This window comes from Electrona antarctica (genome assembly GCF_951216825.1).
Source record: "Electrona antarctica genome assembly, chromosome: 9".
Taxonomy (NCBI): Eukaryota; Metazoa; Chordata; class Actinopteri; order Myctophiformes; family Myctophidae; genus Electrona; species Electrona antarctica.
In genome coordinates, this window is record NC_136790.1 from 56910282 (window position 1) to 56931221 (window position 20940).

The 20940-nt window shown below is 43.0% G+C and overlaps 2 protein-coding genes across 7 annotated transcripts in view; both read left to right on the forward strand.

Moving 5' to 3' along the window:
- Positions 1 to 896: 896 nt before the first annotated feature.
- Positions 897 to 5957, forward strand: LOC306930094 (E3 ubiquitin-protein ligase TRIM39-like; the record flags this gene model as incomplete). Its single annotated transcript, XM_079510837.1, has 3 exons — positions 897 to 1386; positions 4148 to 4202; positions 4826 to 5957. 3 exons carry the CDS (start codon positions 897 to 899, stop codon positions 5955 to 5957), a joined length of 1677 nt encoding a protein of 558 aa, XP_079366963.1.
- A 5829-nt stretch (positions 5958 to 11786) lies between these two features.
- Positions 11787 to 20940, forward strand: part of ltbp3 (latent transforming growth factor beta binding protein 3) — a 126188-nt gene continuing 117034 nt past the window's right edge. For 3 of the 6 annotated variants that reach the window (XM_079510483.1, XM_079510479.1, XM_079510482.1), the window contains exons 1-2: positions 11788 to 12931; positions 16013 to 16286. In XM_079510483.1, the coding sequence (XP_079366609.1) occupies positions 12812 to 12931; positions 16013 to 16286 (394 nt within the window). In that variant the 5' untranslated portion in view covers positions 11788 to 12811. Of the gene's footprint in view, positions 12932 to 12952; positions 12985 to 16012; positions 16287 to 20940 lie in introns of those variants that run through there. The other 3 variants (XM_079510480.1, XM_079510481.1, XM_079510484.1) reach the window with 3 other exon arrangements.

The window sequence follows — 20940 nt, forward strand, 5'->3', positions numbered from 1 at the left end:
GTGTAATGTTATAAACACTAGGGTAGGAGTGGGTGTCATTAGTGTAATGTTATAAACACTAGGGTAGGAGTGGGTGTCATTAGTTTAATGTTATAACACTAGGGTAGGAGTGGGTGTCATTAGTTTAATGTTATAACACTAGGGTAGGAGTGGGTGTCATTAGTTTAATGTTATAACACTAGGGTAGGAGTGGGTGTCATTAGTTTAATGTTATAACACTATAGGGTAGGAGTGGGTGTCATTAGTGTAATGTTATAAACACTAGGGTAGGAGTGGGTGTCATTAGTGTAATGTTATAAACACTAGGGTAGGAGTGGGTGTCATTAGTGTAATGTTATAAACACTAGGGTAGGAGTGGGTGTCAATAATTAGTTTAATGTTATAAACACTAGGGTAGGAGTGGGTGTCATTAATTAGTTTAATGTTATAAACACTAGGGTAGGAGTGGGTATCATTAGTTTAATGTTATAACACTAGGGTAGGAGTGGGTGTCATTCATTAGTTTAATGTTATAACACTAGGGTAGGAGTGGGTGTCATTCATTAGTTTAATGTTATAACATGCCATTGACAATGAATGGAGAATTTACATCATATGTAGACGAACAAATCGGCTATGTTTGTCCTACACAAAGATTCAATTCCCATTGACAATGAATGCATGATGTACGATGAGCGCCCCTCACTTCACAGGGGTGTGATTTGTTTCTCAGTATTTTGTCGTTCAGTATTTGTGGAATAATAATAATAATAATAATCACATTGACGGAGCATAGGAGCATACTGTAGGAGCATACTGTAGGAGCATACTGTAGGCATTTGTCTGACTTGTCTGTTCATAAAAACATCCCGAGAACTACTGCTCATACTTTCACTTTTCTCCTCAGTGTGTATAAAATGGCGTCCGCCAGCAGTCTCCTGTCTGAAGAGCAGTTCCTGTGTTCTATCTCTCTGGATGTGTTCACTGATCCGGTCAGCACTCCATGTGGACACAACTACTGCAAAGCCTGCATCACACAACACTGGGACACTAATGATGTGTGTAAGTGTCCACTTTGTAACAAAACCTTCTACAGAAGACCAGAAGTCTTTGTCAATACTTTCATCTCTGAGATGGCCGACCAGTTTAGGAAGTCAGTGCAGCTGAGAAGAAGTCGCAGCGCCAACCGAGAGGCTGCTAAACCAGATGAAGTCTCCTGTGACGTCTGTACCGACACCAAACTCAAAGCCCTGAAGTCCTGCCTGGTGTGTCTGATCTCCTACTGTGAGACTCACCTGGAGCTTCACCAGACACACGCAGGGTTAAAACGACACAAACTCATGGACCCTGTGAAGAACCTGGAAGACTTTCTGTGTCAGAAACATGACAGGCCTCTGGAGATGTTCTGTAAGACAGACCGCGTGTGTGTTTGTCAGTCCTGCACCGAGTCAGACCACAAGTCCCATCGTTCATCATTAGTTAGTTTAATGTTATAACACTAGGGTAGGAGTGGGTGTCATTAGTTTAATGTTATAACACTAGGGTAGGAGTGGGTGTCATTAATTCGTTTAATGTTATAAACACTAGGGTAGGAGTGGGTGTCATTAGTTTAATGTTATAACACTAGGGTAGGAGTGGGTGTCATTAATTAGTTTAATGTTATAAACACTAGGGTAGGAGTGGGTGTCATTAATTAGTTTAATGTTATAAACACTAGGGTAGGAGTGGGTGTCATTAATTAGTTTAATGTTATAACACTAGGGTAGGAGTTGGTGTCATTCATTAGTTTAATGTTATAACACTAGGGTAGGAGTGGGTGTCATTCATTAGTTTAATGTTATAACACTAGGGTAGGAGTGGGTGTCATTAATTAGTTTATTTTATAACACTAGGGTAGGAGTGGGTGTCATTAATTAGTTTAATGTTATAACACTAGGGTAGGAGTGGGTGTCATTAATTAGTTTAATGTTATAACACTAGGGTAGGAGTGGGTGGCATTCATTAGTTTAATGTTATAACACTAGGGTAGGAGTGGGTGGCATTCATTATTTTAATGTTATAACACTAGGGTAGGAGTTGGTGTCATTAGTTAGTGTAATGTTATAACACTAGGGTAGGAGTGGGTGTCATTAATTAGTTTAATGTTATAACACTAGGGTAGGAGTGGGTGTCATTAGTTAGTTTAATGTTATAAACACTAGGGTAGGAGTGGGTGTCATTAATTAGTTTAATGTTATAAACACTAGGGTAGGAGTGGGTGTCATTAATTAGTTTAATGTTATAAACACTAGGGTAGGAGTGGGTGTCATTAGTTTAATGTTATAACACTAGGGTAGGAGTGGGTGTCATTAGTTTAATGTTATAACACTAGGGTAGGAGTGGGTGTCATTAGTTTAATGTTATAACACTAGGGTAGGAGTGGGTGTCATTAATTAGTTTAATGTTATAACACTAGGGTAGGAGTGGGTGTCATTAATTAGTTTAATGTTATAAACACTAGAGTAGGAGTGGGTGTCATTAATTAGTTTAATGTTATAACACTAGGGTAGGAGTGGGTGTCATTAATTAGTTTAATGTTATAACACTAGGGTAGGAGTGGGTGTCATTCATTAGTTTAATGTTATAACACTAGGGTAGGAGTGGGTGTCATTAATTAGTTTAATGTTATAACACTAGGGTAGGAGTGGGTGTCATTAATTAGTTTAATGTTATAACACTAGGGTAGGAGTGGGTGTCATTAATTAGTTTAATGTTATAACACTAGGGTAGGAGTGGGTGTCATTAGTTTAATGTTATAACACTAGGGTAGGAGTGGGTGTCATTAGTTTAATGTTATAAACACTAGGGTAGGAGTGGGTGTCATTAGTTTAATGTTATAACACTAGGGTAGGAGTGGGTGTCAATAATTAGTTTAATGTTATAACACTAGGGGTGTGAGTGTCATGTTCTGTATGTGTGTTTGATGGTGTAGTATAGATTCTGTTTATCATTGTGTTTTAGAGAAGTGTTTTTGTTTGGACTTCGGTTTTATTGATCAAACGTCTTAACATCATTCTGGCCGTTGGCAACCAATCACATACTGATAAACTTTAGGACTTTGGCACTACAATAATATTGCAACCATATTATGTACAGGCCTAGTGCAGGGTGTGAAAGAGTTAACAGCATACAGTACAAGGAGGAAGTTTCTCTACAAGTCTAAAGGTGAACCTCTCTCTCTCTCTCTATCTCTCTCTCTCTCTCTCTCTCTCTCTCTCTCTCTCTCTCACTCTCTCACTCTCTCTCTCTCTCTCTCACTCTCTCACTCTCTTCAAGACATTCAACAGGACTTGACTGACCATTAAAGACGGTGAGTAAAGGGAAATTATTTATTATTCACTAAAAGACAATAAAATGAGGTATAATTAAACTGTATCAGACGTGCTTTCACCTGTTTTTATAGTCCTTGAACTTCCTCAGTCCGTCTTTCAATTGGAAAATGAAAAAAATGATGATTTCTTCAATAAAATAGGCTATAGGTAATGTTAGCATTCAATCATCAGGGCCGTGTTAACATCATGGGTCCTACACTGCGTGAAAAGAGGAGTTAACGGGCAATTATGGGCACTAGATTTGCCCGTAAACCTCAAGTTTAGCAGCATATACAGTTAATATACGGTAATATACAGGTGTAACGTTACAATTCGGGAGTTTTTTGGAAAGTTTAACGGGAGTTTCCTGAAATATACACATCCGTATTCCATGCCTTTTGCACAGTGCTAGTGCCCCCCCCCCCCCCTCCCTCCTGAGTGGGGGCAGTGTGTGTACGTGCACGCTTAGCGCTCATGCACACTAGCGTGCGCGTACACTGGATCGTTAAACTGCAGTTTACAGCAGTATAGTTACAGATTAGTGAACTCATTACTAATGATGGCATTGCATGTGACGCAGGTGTGCACGTGACACAGGTGTGCACGTGACACAGGTGTGCATGTGACGCAGGTGTGCACGTGACATAGGTGTGCACGTGACACAGGTGTGCACGTGACACAGGTGTGCACGTGACACAGGTGTGCACGTGACACAGGTGTGCACGTGACACAGGTGTGCATGTGACACAGGTGTGCATGTGACACAGGTGTGCACGTGACACAGGTGTGCATGTGACACAGGTGTGCACGTGACACAGGTGTGCACGTGACACAAGTGTGCACGTACAGCCATCTCAAGGTTCAGCATAAACAGTGAGCAGTAAGCTAATAATGCCATTAAGATGATACTGACCGAAAATCTATTTATTCATTTAATATAACCAGTATTAGTGTAGATTCTTGTCCTAACAAAAAAATATGAAATTCCATTGACAATGAATGGAGAATTTACATCATATGTAGACGAACAAATCGGCTATGTTTGTCCTACACAAAGATTCAATTCCCATTGACAATGAATGCATGATGTACGATGAGCGCCCCTCACTTCACAGGGGTGTGATTTGTTTCTCAGTACTTTGTCTTTCAGTATTTGTGGAATAATAATAATAATAATAATCACATTGACGGAGCATAGGAGCATACTGTAGGAGCATACTGTAGGAGCATACTGTAGGAGCATACTGTAGGAGCATACTGTAGGCATTTGTCTGGCTTGTCATGTGCATAAAAACATCCCGAGAACTACTGCTCATACTTTCACTTTTCTCCTCAGTGTGTATAAAATGGCGTCCGCCAGCAGTCTCCTGTCTGAAGAGCAGTTCCTGTGTTCTATCTGTCTGGATGTGTTCACTGATCCGGTCAGCACTCCATGTGGACACAACTACTGCAAAGCCTGCATCACACAACACTGGGACACTAATGATGTGTGTAAGTGTCACCGAGTCAGACCACAAGTCCCATCGCATCGTATCTCTGGAAGAAGAATGTGAAGAAAGGAAGGCTGAGCTGGGAAAGACAGAGGCTGAAGTTCAGCAGATGATCCAGGAGAGACAAGAGAAGATTCAGGAGGTTAAACGCTCAGTAGATCTCAGCAGGAAAGATGCAGATACAGTGATAGCCGTCAGTGTGCAGGTCTTCACTGCTCTGATCAGCTGTATTGAGAGAAGCCAGGCTGAGCTCATTGGTGTGATTGAAGAGAAGCAGAAAACAACAGAGAAACAGGCTGAAGGCTTCATCAAAGATCTGCAACAGGAAGTCACTCAGTTAGAGAAGAGAAGCTCTGAGCTGAAACAGATCTCACACACTGAAGACCACCTCAACCTCCTACAGAACTTCACATCCATCAACACAGAGTGGAGACCCACCAAGGACTGGACAAAGGTCAATGTCCATCAGTCTTCACATGTGGGGACATTGAGGACAGCTGTGTCTCAGCTGGAGAAGACACTCAGTCAAGATATGAAGAAGCTGTGTGATGCTGAGTTGAGGAGGATCCAGAAATATGAGGTGGATGTAACTCTGGACCCTGAAACAGCACATCCTGAACTCATCCTGTCTGAGGATGGAAAACAAGTGAGTCATGGAAACACGTGGAATTTTATGAGAAACCCGTGGAATCTCCCTGACAAGACAGAGAGATTCTCTATATATGTCAATGTCTTAGGAAAACAAATATTCTCCTCAGGAAGGTTTTACTATGAGGTTCAGGTTGGAGGGAAGACTGCGTGGAATTTAGGAGTAGCCAGAGAGTCCATCGACAGGAAAAGTATACACACACTGAGTCCCAACAATGGTTACTGGACTATAGGGTTGATGAATGGAAATGAGTACCAGGCTAAAGCTGACCCTGCTGTCCTCCTCCCTGTAAGAGAGAAGCTCCAGAAAGTGGGAGTGTTTGTGGATTATGAGGAGGGTCTGGTCTCATTTTATGATGTGGAGACCAGAGTTCACCTCTACTCTTTCACTGGCTGCTCCTTCACTGAGAAACTCTTTCCATTCTTCAGTCCATGTCCTAATGACCGTGGCAGAAACTCTGCTCCTCTGATCATCTCTCACACTGACTAGTGTTTCTCAGCGAGGGGGGGGGGGGGGGGGGGGGGTTGGGATGGGAGGGCTGGAAGTTTTTGACTGAGATCTTCAGGGGGAACCAGTTTAATATATATGAGCTTGTACCATTATCTAATGTGATCCTGGGCTCTACACACCCTCCGCCAACCTAGTCCCCATATATGGGGGACATGGGGAGAGCAACGGACATTAACTTATGCTTCCTTCATGCCTGAGTGTCCAAGTTGCTCCTTTACATGAAATTATTTTTGATGAAATTGTTTGAATTTTGTGTGTATGGAAAGCTTTTGTAATTTTATTTTTGGAAAATCTTCAGAAAAACAAAATAGTATTAAAAAGAAACAAAACAAATAAAACGTATAGGCCCGTCGGTCCGTGACCCACAGTTGGGTCCCGAGCCACTGTTTGGGAAACAATGTTGTAGATCATTTGACATAAAGGTATAAGGGAGTTTTATACGTAACCATTTAGAGTGTTATTACATGTCATGACATCCTGAATGACAACATCTTAAATCTGATGGAAATCATCATATTATTGAGTGTTATTACAGGTCATGACATCCTGAATGACAGCATCTTAAATCTGATGGAAATCATCATATTATTGAGTGTTATTACATGTCATGACATCCTGAATGACAGCATCTTAAATCTGATGGAAATCATCATATTTCTGCTGCCAGTTTGTATAAATGTTTAAACATGTATGAATCAAATCAAATAAGGTAAATATATATCACTGTGTTTATGTACAGTATATACAAATAAACTGCAACGATTGACAGATGTGTCAGTTTTAACATAAACAACACAAAGGAGGTTTTCATATTGCTGTTGTTGACGTTGTTGTCAGTTCATATTTAATTTACCATCATGAATTTAGAACTACTGTAAATGTTTATTTAGGAATAAATTAGCATTCATTCTTCCTACTTGCTACTCTTTTATTTGGTTTATTATGTTTTCTCTGTTCAATTATTGATATAAAGATAATAAAATAAAATGGGGGAAAAAAAATAAAGAACTGGAGTTATTGTCCATTTTGTTTAGTTTTAACGCTATATAATGAAAATTATATAGCGTATATTAAATTAAATTGATATAACATTTAATTGACCTGCATAATGTGCACCATGTGGCTGATTTATGTGATCACAAACTGTATTGTTTTATTGTTATTATAATTTTTATAATATTAATATAAATTTTATTATCATTATAATTTTGTAGTACAAATACCTCAACATTGTAAGTACAGTACTTAATTAAATGTACTTAGTTACTTTCCACACATTTTGTGTCATTCAGTCAAAATAGCTGTCAGTCACTCCACAATTTGACAGCTCTGTGGTGCATGCAGTACATGGTGATGCCACCAGGGGGGGGTAAAGCATGTTTTATGTATGTGTGTGTGTGTGTGTGTGTGTGTGTGTGTGTGTGTGTGTGTGTGTGTGTGTGTGTGTGTGTGTGTGTGTGTGTGTGTGTGTGTGTGTGTGTGTGTGTGTGTGTGTGTGTGTGCGTGCGTGCGTTATGTACCATTGTACATGCCCTGGCTTAGACCACCAGTTATGGATGAATCAATATGATTGTTTTTCCACTAGCCAATGTAGGTTCTACTCACGTTGTGTCTGTAATATTAATCTATAGATGAGCGTGCAATGATATCCAAATACAAAACAAGAAAATAAACTTTATTTTTTATTTTATTGACCTTTATTTATTCAGGGAGGACCATTGAGAGCATGTCTCTTTTTCAAGGACGCCCTGAGTTAGTACAACATGATCACAAAGTACCAACAAGTACCAAATAACACAATTTGACATAAAAGGTGAAATATAGTAGACGTTATGATGCTGATACAATCTGGGCTTTACAGAAAACACGTACAGACGTTATGTGCTGCATCAACAAGTTATAGAGTCTTAAATGACTCAGATTCAGATTTTAAGCAGTATGTGATTGATTGATTGATTGATTGATTGATTGATTGTAAACTTTATTAACAGTTTGTAGAATAAACACAATAAAGCACAGTTCAATACAAGGTCTGCTAAGAGGATACAAAAAAAACAAGAAAGCACTGTGTGTGTGTGTGTGTGTGTGCACGTGGGCATGTGCATGTGCATGTGTGTGATCGTAGGTCAGCTGTGTTTTTACTATTTTATAAAATACAAACAGTATAAAAAATATAAGTATCGAATCTAGCTTATGGTTCAAAGTCGTATATCATATAGTGGGCCTACATTTGCATATTAATCACACACTGGGAGATCCTTGAAATTAATGAAGAAAGGTTTGGACTCTTTGACTGACGTTGGGCATTATCATTTTCCCTTCCACTGTCGAGCCCCCGGTTTAAACGAGCAGAAAGTCTGTGTGTGTGTGTGTGTGTGTGTGTGTGTGTGTGTGTGTGTGCGTGCGTGCGTGCGTGCGTGCGTGCGTGTATGACGAGGCCCAGTGTAATGTGAGCAGAGTGTGTGAACTCTCTTAAGGCGATGCAGTCATTTCCTCCAAGACTATAAGTCAACATTCTCACTTTCTGGAGGGAAGTGACTCAATCTCTCTCTCTCTCTCTCTCTCTCTGTCTCTCTCTCCCTCTCTCTGTCTCTCTCTCTCTCTCTCTCTCTAACATATAGCTGTATACACACACACACACACGCACGCACGCACGCACACACGTACGCACACACACACACACACACACACACACACACGCACACGCACACGCACACGCACACGCACACGCACATGCCCACACACACACACTCATTTGATACCAAAGAAATATTGGGTAGGTACCAAGTCTACTTAAAGTAATTATGGCTTATGTTTTATCAATCTGGGAACCCATTATAAGTTTAAAGAGAAAAACATGCAGGCCTTTAGTATATATTTCCAGTGTTCTATAGGCATCATTCAATCCTCTAAAGCAGCCACCAGTGACATCATCATTCCATCCTATATATACTCAGATCTAAAGCAGCCACCAGTGACTAGCCTGGCTAATAAGCCAGACTAATATCACACAACACTGTCGCGGTATATTAGTCTGGGCTGGCTCCACTTGGATTTAATTTCCCGGGGGGCGGGTTCAAACATTTTCTCTTCGACGCAATTGGTCAGAGCTACTGTCAGTCAAAGGTCTCAAGCATTGAACGTCACTGTACCAAAGCCCGCCCATATTGCATACCGTGTCCCGATTGGCCCGACCTGTTCTCGGTTGTAGGAAAGAGGCGTGCTACTGAGCCTCGCCAGACCCTAATCCGCTGGCAGGCAAAAACATTTTTGCCAACGGCTGATTCGGTCTGGTTTATTAACCAGGCTAACCAGTGACATCATCATTCCATCCTATATACTCAGATCTAAAGCAGCCACCGGTAACACAATGTTGGCACGAAAAAGGCCAACAGTCCTTTTCAATAGAGCGTCGCAGTCCCGCCCCTTTCATGACGACACCAGGCCCAGTCCCGGCCCTTTCATGACGACGCCAGTCCCAGTCCCGCCCCTTTCATGACGACGCCAGTCCCAGTCCCGCCCCTTTCATGACGACGCCAGGCCCAGTCCCGCCCCTTTCATGACGACACCAGGCCCAGTCCCGCCCCTTTCATGACGACGCCAGGCCCAGTCCCGCCCCCTTTCATGACGACGCCAGGCCCAGGAAATGATTCCCAATGCATTTTTCCCATAGACATTTCAAAAAGTATTTATTTAAAGACGGTTACGCCGCGGACAAAGCCAACAACATGATTTGTCACAACTCGAGTTGGCCTTGTACGACGCTTAGAAGGTCATTACATAAATACTTTTTGAAAAGTCTATGAGGAAAATGAACGGGGAATCATTTCCTGGGCCCTGGTAGGGGGCGGGACTGGGCCTTTGTAGGGGGCGGGACTGGGCCCTGGTAGGGGGCGGGACTGCGACGCTCTATTCCTTTTCAGATTACTGGGATGTTTTAAAAAGGACACTGAACACAGATAAATAACTTTAAACATTACTCAGGAGGAGGATGTTTGAAAACAGCAGATCTACAAGCTCAAAATGCGTCGATGCGACACATTTTGAACTTATTTGCAGATCGGCTATTTTCAAATGGCCTACATTTTCAAATGTGCCATGCATGATATTTGTCTGTCTGTCTGTCTGTCTGTCTGTCTGTCTGTCTGTCTGTCTGTCTGTCTGTCTGTCTGTCTGTCTGTCTGTCTGTCTGTCTGTCTGTGTATGTGTGTGTGTGTGTGTGTGTGTGTGTGTGTGTCTCTTTCAATTCAATTCAATTCAATTCAAAGGAGCTTTAATGGCAAATTGGAGAGAACCTGTTTAAATTGCCAAAGCAGAAGTGGAACAAGACAATCAAAATAAAACAATCAATGTACATATTGAATATAGGCTAATAATAGGAATAAAATAAAGGTGTAAACAGAGCTGTGTTACATTAACACTTTGAGTAATACTATCTTGTGAAACTATAAAAAAGGTTGTGCATTTTCTGTCAGAGAGTTTCCATAGGATACGTTAGCTTTACTTTTGAAAGTTGACAGCATATCTCTCTCTCTCTCTCGTCTCACCTTCCCGCTGCATTTCAACATGTGTCTGTCATGTAAAGAGAGAGAGGGAGAGAGAGAGAGAGAGAGAGAGAGAGAGAGAGAGAGAGAGAGAGAGAGAGAGAGAGAGAGAGAGAGAGAGAGAGAGAGAGCGAGAGAGAGCGAGAGAGGAAGGAGGAATCAACAACCAAAGCTCACTTCACTTCAGTCAGTTCCTTCCCTGTTGGCTCAGTGCCAGGTCCCTCCTCTCCTCTCCTTCCCAAACCACCTATAGCTGTCATGGTGGAACTTCAACCTGATGTTTGCACTGTTCCATTTAAAGCCCTCACATCTACAGAAACGTCCAGGTTTCAGACATAAAGGTCTGTCCTCAGAGACACGGATGTTAGGGCTCTCGCCGGGTTGGCAGAAGTACCGAATCTTCACTGTTGTTACATAAAAAAGCGTTTTCAATCACAGCGGTGGACATTTTCTCTGTTCTTCCTCCATATGCTTTCAACTTAGCGCCCATATCGGTGGAGATGTGTACTGCACTCTGATTACATTATAACTCTACGAGTGAAAATGGCCACAGAGGTGATTAAAACGTTGTTTATGTAACAACAGTGAAGATTCGGTACTTCTGCCAACCCGAGGAGAGCCCTGCCATCCGTGTCTCGGAGGAGAGACCTTTATATCTGGAACAGGACCGGTTATGTAGATGTGAGGACTGTAAATGGAACAGTGCAAACAGTAGGTTGAGATTTCAACCGTGACATGAGCGCTCGTGTCGTGTTGATCCTCAAAGCCAGACAGCGTAGGAGACAAAATATACATTTAGCTTGTTGGATTTTTATTTATTTTTTCCCCACGCTTTGTTTGATGTCCCAGACCCACCTCATACCTTGATTGACTAGCTCCTGCTAATTAATTACCTGTAGTAAGTAATTCATTATTCATGTCAGCTGTGTGTCTGCTTGGGCAGGTTGCGTTCACTGAGAGAATGGGGCTGAGCTCAATATGTTCTGTTCAGTCCGTTAATTACGTCCTATACGTTCAGTTTCAACTATAATTTCAGTACATTTTCGTTATGTCGTCAATAAATAACAGCAAGAAGTTGTCTCTGTATTGGAAACGCGTCAGACTCACTCATACAGTACGCTGCCGACAGCTCAGCGTCACAGCGACACTTTTTGGTTTGAAGAAAGTTGTATAGTCGCCACAGCCAGATAGACGTGGATTACGCACACACTCCTCCTCTCGCTCTCTCTCTCTCTCTCTCTCTCTCTCCTAAAATCAGATATACGCACGCACACACACACACACACACACACACACTCCTCCCCTCCCCTCTCCTCTCCTCCTCCTCTCCTAAATCCAGATACACACGCACACACACTCCAACGGACCGCCTGGAGCAACGCAACACACTCCACTCCGCACAGAAAGGAACTTCTCAGGCTCACAGGAATTATTACTAGGCTACTTTCTTCTAAACATGACAAACTTCTTACTTCTGCGGATGGATCATCGTTTACACACGCGAGGAAAGTAAACATATATACATTACCCCCCCCCCCCCCCCTCCTCTGTCTTTCCTGGAAAGAAAGTTGCAACGGGAGCGTTTTTTTTGTGGAGTTTTCTTTTCTATCTACTCCCACTTTTCCTTTCCCTTTTTTCCACACTGTGTGACGACAGTTCCTTCCTCTGACAAGTAGAAAGGCTTTGGAAGTGGATTTCAGAGCCAGCCGGGTTAGGTCCACCCAGAAGCAGTGGATTTAAGGATGCACAGGGTTGGGTCCACCCAGAACCAGTGGATTTAAGGAGGCACAGTTTGGGTCCACCCAGCAGCAGAATCAGTGGATATAAGGTTGGGTCCACCCAGAAGCAGTGGATATAAGGTTGGGTCCACCCAGAAGCAGTGGATATAAGGTTGGGTCCACCCAGAACCACCAGTGGATTTAAGGACGCACAGAGCCAGGCCGGTTGAGTCTACCCAAAAGTAGTGGATTTAAGGTTATTGGGCCCACCCAAAAGCAGTGGATTTAAGTTTGGGGTCCACCCAAAAGCAGTGGATTTAAGGACGCACGTGTTGAGTCCACCCGGAAGCAGTGGATTAAAGGTTGGGGTCCACCCAAAAGCAGTGGATTTAAGGTTGGGGTCCACCCAAAAGCAGTGGATTTAAGGTGGGGTCCACCCAGAAGTAGTGGATTTAAGGACGCACGTGTTGAGTCCACCCAAAAGCAGTGGATTCAAGGTTCTGTCCACCCAGAAGCAGTGGATTTAAGGATACTGGGTTAATTGGTTGATCTAGCGTTGGGTGGACCGTGGATGTGCCGTCCAGGACCAGCTGCTATTGGCCGGCCAGCAGAGGATGCCAGGATGGATGCCCGGAGGATTCCCCAGACTCTGATTGGTTGGCATGTGCTGCTGATCTGGCTCAGCCTACAGGTAGGTCCTCTCTGATTGGTTGGCATGTGCTGCTGATCTGGCTCAGCCTACAGGTACGTCTACTCTGATTGGCTGGCATGTGCTGCTGATCTGGCTCAGCGAAGAGTAATCTAGTAAGAGAGTGGTGAGTCGTGACACGCTTTGATCTAGCCGCAAAGCGGGTACCTATGGGCGATAGTTCCAAACATTGCTCCTCTGGCTGGAACTATTCCATTGAGATAGAATGAGCACTTCCGCATTCCATTGTTACAATGAGAGTCAACGGGAGTGTCATTACTCTCTTACTAGATTACTCTGGCTCAGCCTACAGGTAGGTCTACTCTGATTGGCTGGCATGTGCTGCTGGTCTGGCTCCGCCTACAGGTATGCTGGGTACTGGGTATGCAACCTTTAGACACATGGTGCCAACATTTAGACACAGAATATTATCAGAATGTCAAATCTGGGAATACATTTCTTACCAAGAATGTGAATGCGTTTGTAAAGGTGTCTACTAACATCTCCCACATTGGTTTCTATTCAACCAGCCTAGGGGAATGTTTGACAGCTGCTGAAAGTGTTTAATCAACAACCATTATAAGGCAAAATGTTCTAAATTTCATTATGCTTTAAGTAGCATGTGACGTGTCAAACAAGGGGGTTTTCATGATTATGAATCCATTCCAAGCATTAGTTTTGGCCATAGCCGAGCTGTCATCACAAATGTGATGAGGTCAGCATATATAGGCACTGTTGGGCAAGTGGGCAAGTGTCTATGGCCAAACTAGGGGGTCTATGGCCAAACTAGGGGTCAAACTAGGGGGTTTTCATGATTCTGAACCCATTCCAAGCATTAGTTTTGCACACAAAAAAACACTCCTTGGCCAAATGTGCCTAAATGTGCTGACCTCTACACATTTGTGATGACGGCTATGGCAGTTTTTAGCCCAAGGAGTGTTTTTTGTGCAAAACTAATGATGGCTACACTACATAGTCTACTCTATGGGTCAAAGTAGTGGTTTTTCATGATTCTGAATCCATTCCAAGCATTTGTTTTGCATGATAAACACTCCTTGGGCTAAATACAGCCATAGCCGTCATCACAAATGAGGTCAGCACATTTGGCAAGCTGTGACTGTGGTGAGTTGTTTTTCGTGCAAAACAAATAAATGCTTGCAGTGGATTCAGAAGCATGAAAAACACCTAGTTTGACCCGTCACATGCTACTTAAAACAGAATTATAATTTGATTACCCCAAAGTACCTATGAATAAATACAAGTCACCAAAGTCCTACTCTTTAGTAGCAGGGCAAAATACACACTATACACACACTATACACACTATACACGATCTGAACCGACATAATTGCGAACGCAGTGAGCATTTACTATGAGACCCAGCCGATCACGTCTGTGTGTCTGTGTGTGTGTGTGTCTGTGTGTGTGTCACGCTGTAACACCACCCGCCCACCACCAGAGGGCGCAGCTGTATCACACACAAAAACACACACATGCACACACACACACGCACGCACGCACGCACACACACACACACACACACACACACACAAAAAACATAACTTAAAAAAAAACTTAACTTAAAAAAAAACTTAACTTAAAAAAAACACTTAAAAAGGAAAAACGCACACACAAAAAACTTAACTTAAAAAAAAACTTAACTTAAAAAAAAACGTAAAAAGGAAAAACGCACACACAAAAAACTTAACTTAAAAAAAACCTTAACTTAAAAAAAAAACTTAAAAAGGAAAAACGCACACACAAAAAACTTAAATTAAAAAAAAACTTAACTTAAAAAAAAACTTACAAAAAACTTTAAAAAAAAAAAACTAAAAAAGAAGCACGCACGCACACATACACACACAAAAAAAAAACTTGAAAAAACATTTAATTTAAAAAAACTTAAAGTACGTAATTTATTCTAATTGTTGTTATTGCAATTTACGAGCTGCGTTCGCTTCCCGCGTTTGCGCGTCTTACTTGTAAATATATAGGCATGAACATAGGCTTGTACCCTTAACTCTATACCCTCCCAGCAGGTGTCCAGGTGTTAATATTAACCCTATACCCTCCCAGCAGGTGTCCAGGTGTTAATATTAACCCTTACTTTACCCTCCCAGCAGGTGTCCAGGTGTTAATATTAACCCTATACCCTCCCAGCAGGTGTCCAGGTGTTAATATTAACCCTTACCCTCCCTGCAGGTGTCCAGGTGTTAATAGTAACCCTTACTTTACCCTCCCAGCAGGGGTCCAGGTGTTAATATTAACCCTTACCCTCCCTGCAGGTGTCCAGGTGTTAATAGTAACCCTTACTTTACCCTCCCAGCAGGTGTCCAGGTGTTAATATTAACCCTTACCCTCCCAGCAGGTGTCCAGGTGTTAATATTAACCCTATACCCTCCCAGCAGGTGCCCAGGTGTTAATATTAACCCTTACCCTCCCAGCAGGGGTCCAGGTGTTAATATTAACCCTTACCCTCCCAGCAGGTGTCCAGGTGTTAATATTAACCCTATACCCTCCCAGCAGGTGCCCAGGTGTTAATATTAACCCTTACCCTCCCAGCAGGTGTCCAGGTGTTAATATTAACCCTTACCCTCCCAGCAGGTGTCCAGGTGTTAATATTAACCCTTACCCTCCCAGCAGGTGCCCAGGTGTTAATATTAACCCTTACCCTCCCAGCAGGTGTCCAGGTGTTAATATTAACCCTTACCCTCCCAGCAGGTGTCCAGGTGTTAATATTAACCCTTACCCTCCCAGCAGGTGTCCAGGTGTTAATATTAACCCTTACCCTCCCAGCAGGGGTCCAGGTGTTAATATTAACCCTTACCCTCCCTCCCAGCAGGTGTCCAGGTGTTAATAGTAACCCTTACCCTCCCTGCAGGTGTCCAGGTGTTAATATTAAACCTTACCTTCCCTCCCAGCAGGTGTCCAGGTGTTAATAGTAACCCTTACCCTCCCTGCAGGTGTCCAGGTGTTAATAGTAACCCTTACCCTCCCTGCAGGTGTCCAGGTGTTAATATTAAACCTTACCTTCCCTCCCAGCAGGTGTCCAGGTGTCCAGGTGTTAACCCTATACCCTCCCAGCAGGTGTCCAGGTGTGCAGTGTCTCCAGAGCGTGGGGGCAGCAGCTCCATGATGTCCAGCAGCATGGTGTCCAGTAGCATGGTGTCCAGCAGCGTGGTATCGTCCTCGTCCACCAGGGAGCGCTCCTTCAAGGTGGTCATCGCTCCGCTCATCTGCAAGAGGATCTGCTTAAAGGGCCAGTGTCAGGACAGCTGCGAGCAGGGAAACAACACCACGCTGATAGGAGAGAACGGACAGGGAGGAGACACACTGACCGGACCCGGCTTCAGAGTGGGTGAGTCCAGTTCTGGATTTACTGGGTGAGTCCAGTCCTGGTTTTACTGGGTGAGTCCAGTCCTGGTTTTACTGGGTGAGTCCTGTCCTGGTTTTACTGGGTGAGTCCAGTCCTGGTTTTACTGGGTTAGTCCAGTCCTGGTTTTACTGGGTGTGTCCTGTCCTGGTTTTACTGGGTGAGTTCAGTCCTGGTTTTACTGGGGAAGTCCTGTTAGAGAGGCTTCAGGGTGGGTGAATCCAGTCCTGGTTTTACTGGGTGAGTCCAGTCCTGGTTCTACTGGGTGAATCCAGTCCTGGTTTTACTGGGTGAGTCCAGTCTTGTTTTTACTGGGTGAATCCAGTCCTGGTTTTACTGGGTGAGTCCAGTCCTGGTTTTACTGGGTGAGTCCTGTCCTGGTTTTACTGGGTGAGTCCAGTCCTGGTCTTACTTTACTGGTTGAGTCCTGTCCTGGTTTTACTGGGTGGGTCCTGTTAGAGGCTTCAGGGTGGGTGAGTCCTCCAGTGGCACTGTGCGGCACCGAGGAGGGGACCAGTGCCCCCTCTGGGTTTTGGGGGCACTGCACTGTGGACAGTTTATTTAGTCACGATAATAAAGGGTTAATCCCTGCTGATCTTGTTGAATGTTCTGGGTGGAGGGGGGGGGGGGGGGGGGGGGAGAGAGAGAGAGAGAGAGAGAGAGAATAATAGGGAAGGTTCATGAAAAAACAACTAAATGTTCTAAGCTTCATGGCTTGTGTGGTTTATTAGATCAGTGGGTCTCAAAGTGGGGTCGATCCCAGGATCCCCGGGACCCCCAGGGGTCCTTGAAGACTCCCCCCCCCCCCAGTAAAACGAGGATCAGTTTAATTAAATTATTTCACCGGCTGTTGACTGGTCAGATATAGGTTTCTCTTTCCTCGACTACAGTCGAGTTTGTTAATCGTTTTTCTTGACCACAAAGAAAGATAGCATGCTATAATTTAGACTGATGCTAGGTTCATTGTTTACCCAGTAGGATATATCCTTTAGTTTCAATGTACATATTATTATTTTGTATTGCATATTGTTTAGACTGACGCTACTTATGCTCTTGGTTACCCTGTGATCTCTCTGCATTCTATGATCCTATAGTTTACTGAGACGCTACACTGTCTCTCTGCATTCTATGATCCTATAGTTTACTGAGACGCTACACTGTCTCTCTGCATTCTATGATCCTATAGTTTACTGAGACGCTACGCTGTCTCTCTGTATTCTATGATCCTTTAGTTTACTGAGACGCTACACTGTCTCTCTGCATTCTATGATCCTATAGTTTACTGAGGCACTACACTGTCTCTCTGCATTCTATGATCCTATAGTTTAGTGAGACGCAACACTGTCTCTCTGCATTCTATGATCCTATAGTTTACTGAGACGCTACACTGTCTCTCTGCATTCTATGATCCTATAGTTTACTGAGACGCTACACTGTCTCTCTGCATTCTATGATCCTATAGTTTACTGAGACGCTACCCTGTCTGCATTCTATGATCCTATAGTTTACTGAGACGCTACACTGTCTCTCTGCATTCTATGATCCTATAGTTTACTGAGACGCTACACTGTCTCTCTGCATTCTATGATCCTATAGTTTACTGAGACGCTACACTGTCTCTCTGCATTCTATGATCCTATAGTTTACTGAGACGCTACACTGTCTCTCTGCATTCTATGATCCTATAGTTTACTGAGACGCTACACTGTCTCTGCATTCTATGATCCTATAGTTTACTGAGACGCTACCCTGTCTGCATTCTATGATCCTATAGTTTACTGAGACGCTACACTGTCTCTCTGCATTCTATGATCCTATAGTTTACTGAGACGCTACACTGTCTCTCTGCATTCTATGATCCTATAGTTTACTGAGACGCTGCGCTGTTTCTCTGCATTCTATGATCCTATAGTTTACTGAGACGCTACACTGTCTCTCTGCATTCTATGATCCTATAGTTTACTGAGATGCTACACTGTCTCTCTGCATTCTATGATCCTATAGTTTACTGAGACGCTACACTGTCTCTCTGCATTCTATGATCCTATAGTTTACTGAGACGCTACACTGTCTCTCTGCATTCTATGATCCTATAGTTTACTGAGACGCTACACTGTCTCTGCATTCTATGATCCTATAGTTTACTGAGACGCTACACTGTCTCTCTGCATTCTATGATCCTATAGTTTACTGAGACGCTACACTGTCTCTCTGCATTCTATGATCCTATAGTTTACTGAGACGCTGCGCTGTTTCTCTGCATTCTATGATCCTATAGTTTATTGAGACGCTACACTGTCTCTCTGCATTCTATGATCCTATAGTTTACTGAGACGCTACGCTGTCTCTCTGCATTCTATGATCCTATAGTTTACTGAGACGCTACACTGTCTCTCTGCATTCTATGATCCTATAGTTTACTGAGACGCTACACTGTCTCTGCATTCTATGATCCTATAGTTTACTGAGGCACTACACTGTCTCTCTGCATTCTATGATCCTATAGTTTACTGAGACGCTGCGCTGTCTCTCTGCATTCTATGATCCTATAGTTTACTGAGACGCTACACTGTCTCTCTGCATTCTATGATCCTATAGTTTACTGAGACGCTACACTGTCTCTGCATTCTATGATCCTATAGTTTACTGAGGCACTACACTGTCTCTCTGCATTCTATGATCCTATAGTTTACTGAGACGCTGCGCTGTCTCTCTGCATTCTATGATCCTATAGTTTACTGAGACGCTACACTGTCTCTCTGCATTCTATGATCCTATAGTTTACTGAGACGCTACACTGTCTCTCTGCATTCTATGATACTATAGTTTACTGAGACGCTACACTGTCTCTCTGCATTCTATGATCCTATAGTTTACTGAGACGCTACACTGTCTCTCTGCATTCTATGATCCTATAGTTTACTGAGACGCTACGCTGTCTCTCTGCATTCTATGATCCTATAGTTTACTGAGACGCTACGCTGTCTCTCTGCATTCTATGATCCTATAGTTTACTGAGACGCTACACTGTCTCTCTGCATTCTATGATCCTATAGTTTACTGAGACGCTACACTGTCTCTGCATTCTATGATCCTATAGTTTACTGTCTCTCTGCATTCTATGATCCTATAGATTACTGAGACGCTACACTGTCACTATGCATTCTATGATCCTATAGTTTACTGAGACGCTACACTGTCTCTCTGCATTCTATGATCCTATAGTTTACTAGCCTGATTATCAGACTGTAGCTTTATTGAAGCTTCAGTCTGACATTGTCTCCTGTCTGAGCGATTTCAAGGGGGAGGGGATTAGAATTTCCCTCAACCCTCTGTGTGTTGCGCTGCGTGATGACGCTGAAAACGGGACTCGGCGCTGATTGGTTGTTCGTTAGACCCACCCCCCCACCACCGATTCTCATTGGATAATACATTTTTGTACCGAAGAAATTATAGGTTCACAGCGCAACACCAGACCAAGAGATGCTGTCCACTCAGAGAGTGGGCGGGGTCTTTGGGCTGGATCCAGGCTAATAGTTTACTGAGACGCTACACTGTCTCTCTGCATTCTATGATCCTATAGTTTACTGAGACGCTACACTGTCTCTCTGCATTCTATGATCCTATAGTTTACTGAGACGCTACACTGTCTCTCTGCATTCTATGATCCTATAGTTAACTGAGACGCTACACTGTCTCTCTGCATTCTATGATCCTATAGTTTACTGAGACGCTACACTGTCTCTCTGCATTCTATGATCCTATAGTTTACTGAGACGCTACACTGTCTCTCTGCATTCTATGATCCTATAGTTTACTGAGTCGCTACACTGTCACTATGCATTCTATGATCCTATAGTTTACTGAGACGCTACACTGTCTCTCTGCATTCTATGATCCTATAGTTTACTGAGACGCTACACTGTCTCTCTGCATTCTATGATCCTATAGTTTACTGAGACGCTACACTGTCTCTCTGCATTCTATGATCCTATAGTTTACTGAGACGCTACACTGTCTCTCTGCATTCTATGATCCTATAGTTTACTGAGACGCTACACTGTCTCTCTGCATTCTATGATCCTATAGTTTACTGAGACGCTACACTGTCTCTCTGCATTCTATGATCCTATAGTTTACTGAGACGCTACACTGTCTCTGCATTCTATGATCCTATAGTTTACTGAGGCACTACACTGTCTCTCTGCATTCTATGATCCTATAGTTTACTGAGACGCTACACTGTCTCTGCATTCTATGATCCTATAGTTTACTGAGACGCTACACTGTCTCTCTGCATTCTATGATCCTATAGTTTACTGAGACGCTACACTGTCACTATGCATTCTATGATCCTATAGTTTACTGAGACGCTACACTGTCTCTCTGCATTCTATGATCCTATAGTTTACTGAGACGCTACACTGTCTCTCTGCATTCTATGATCCTAGTACAGTCCAGTACAGTGATCTATAGTGCAGTGCAGTGGTCAATGTATGGGTCCCGGGTCTGTAGATGCAGTACAATGGTCTATATATATGCAGTACAGTGGTTTATAGATACAATTCAGATGTCTATAGATGCAGTACAGTGGTCCCATGCAGCTATAGATACAGTACAGTGGTCTCATCTAGCTATA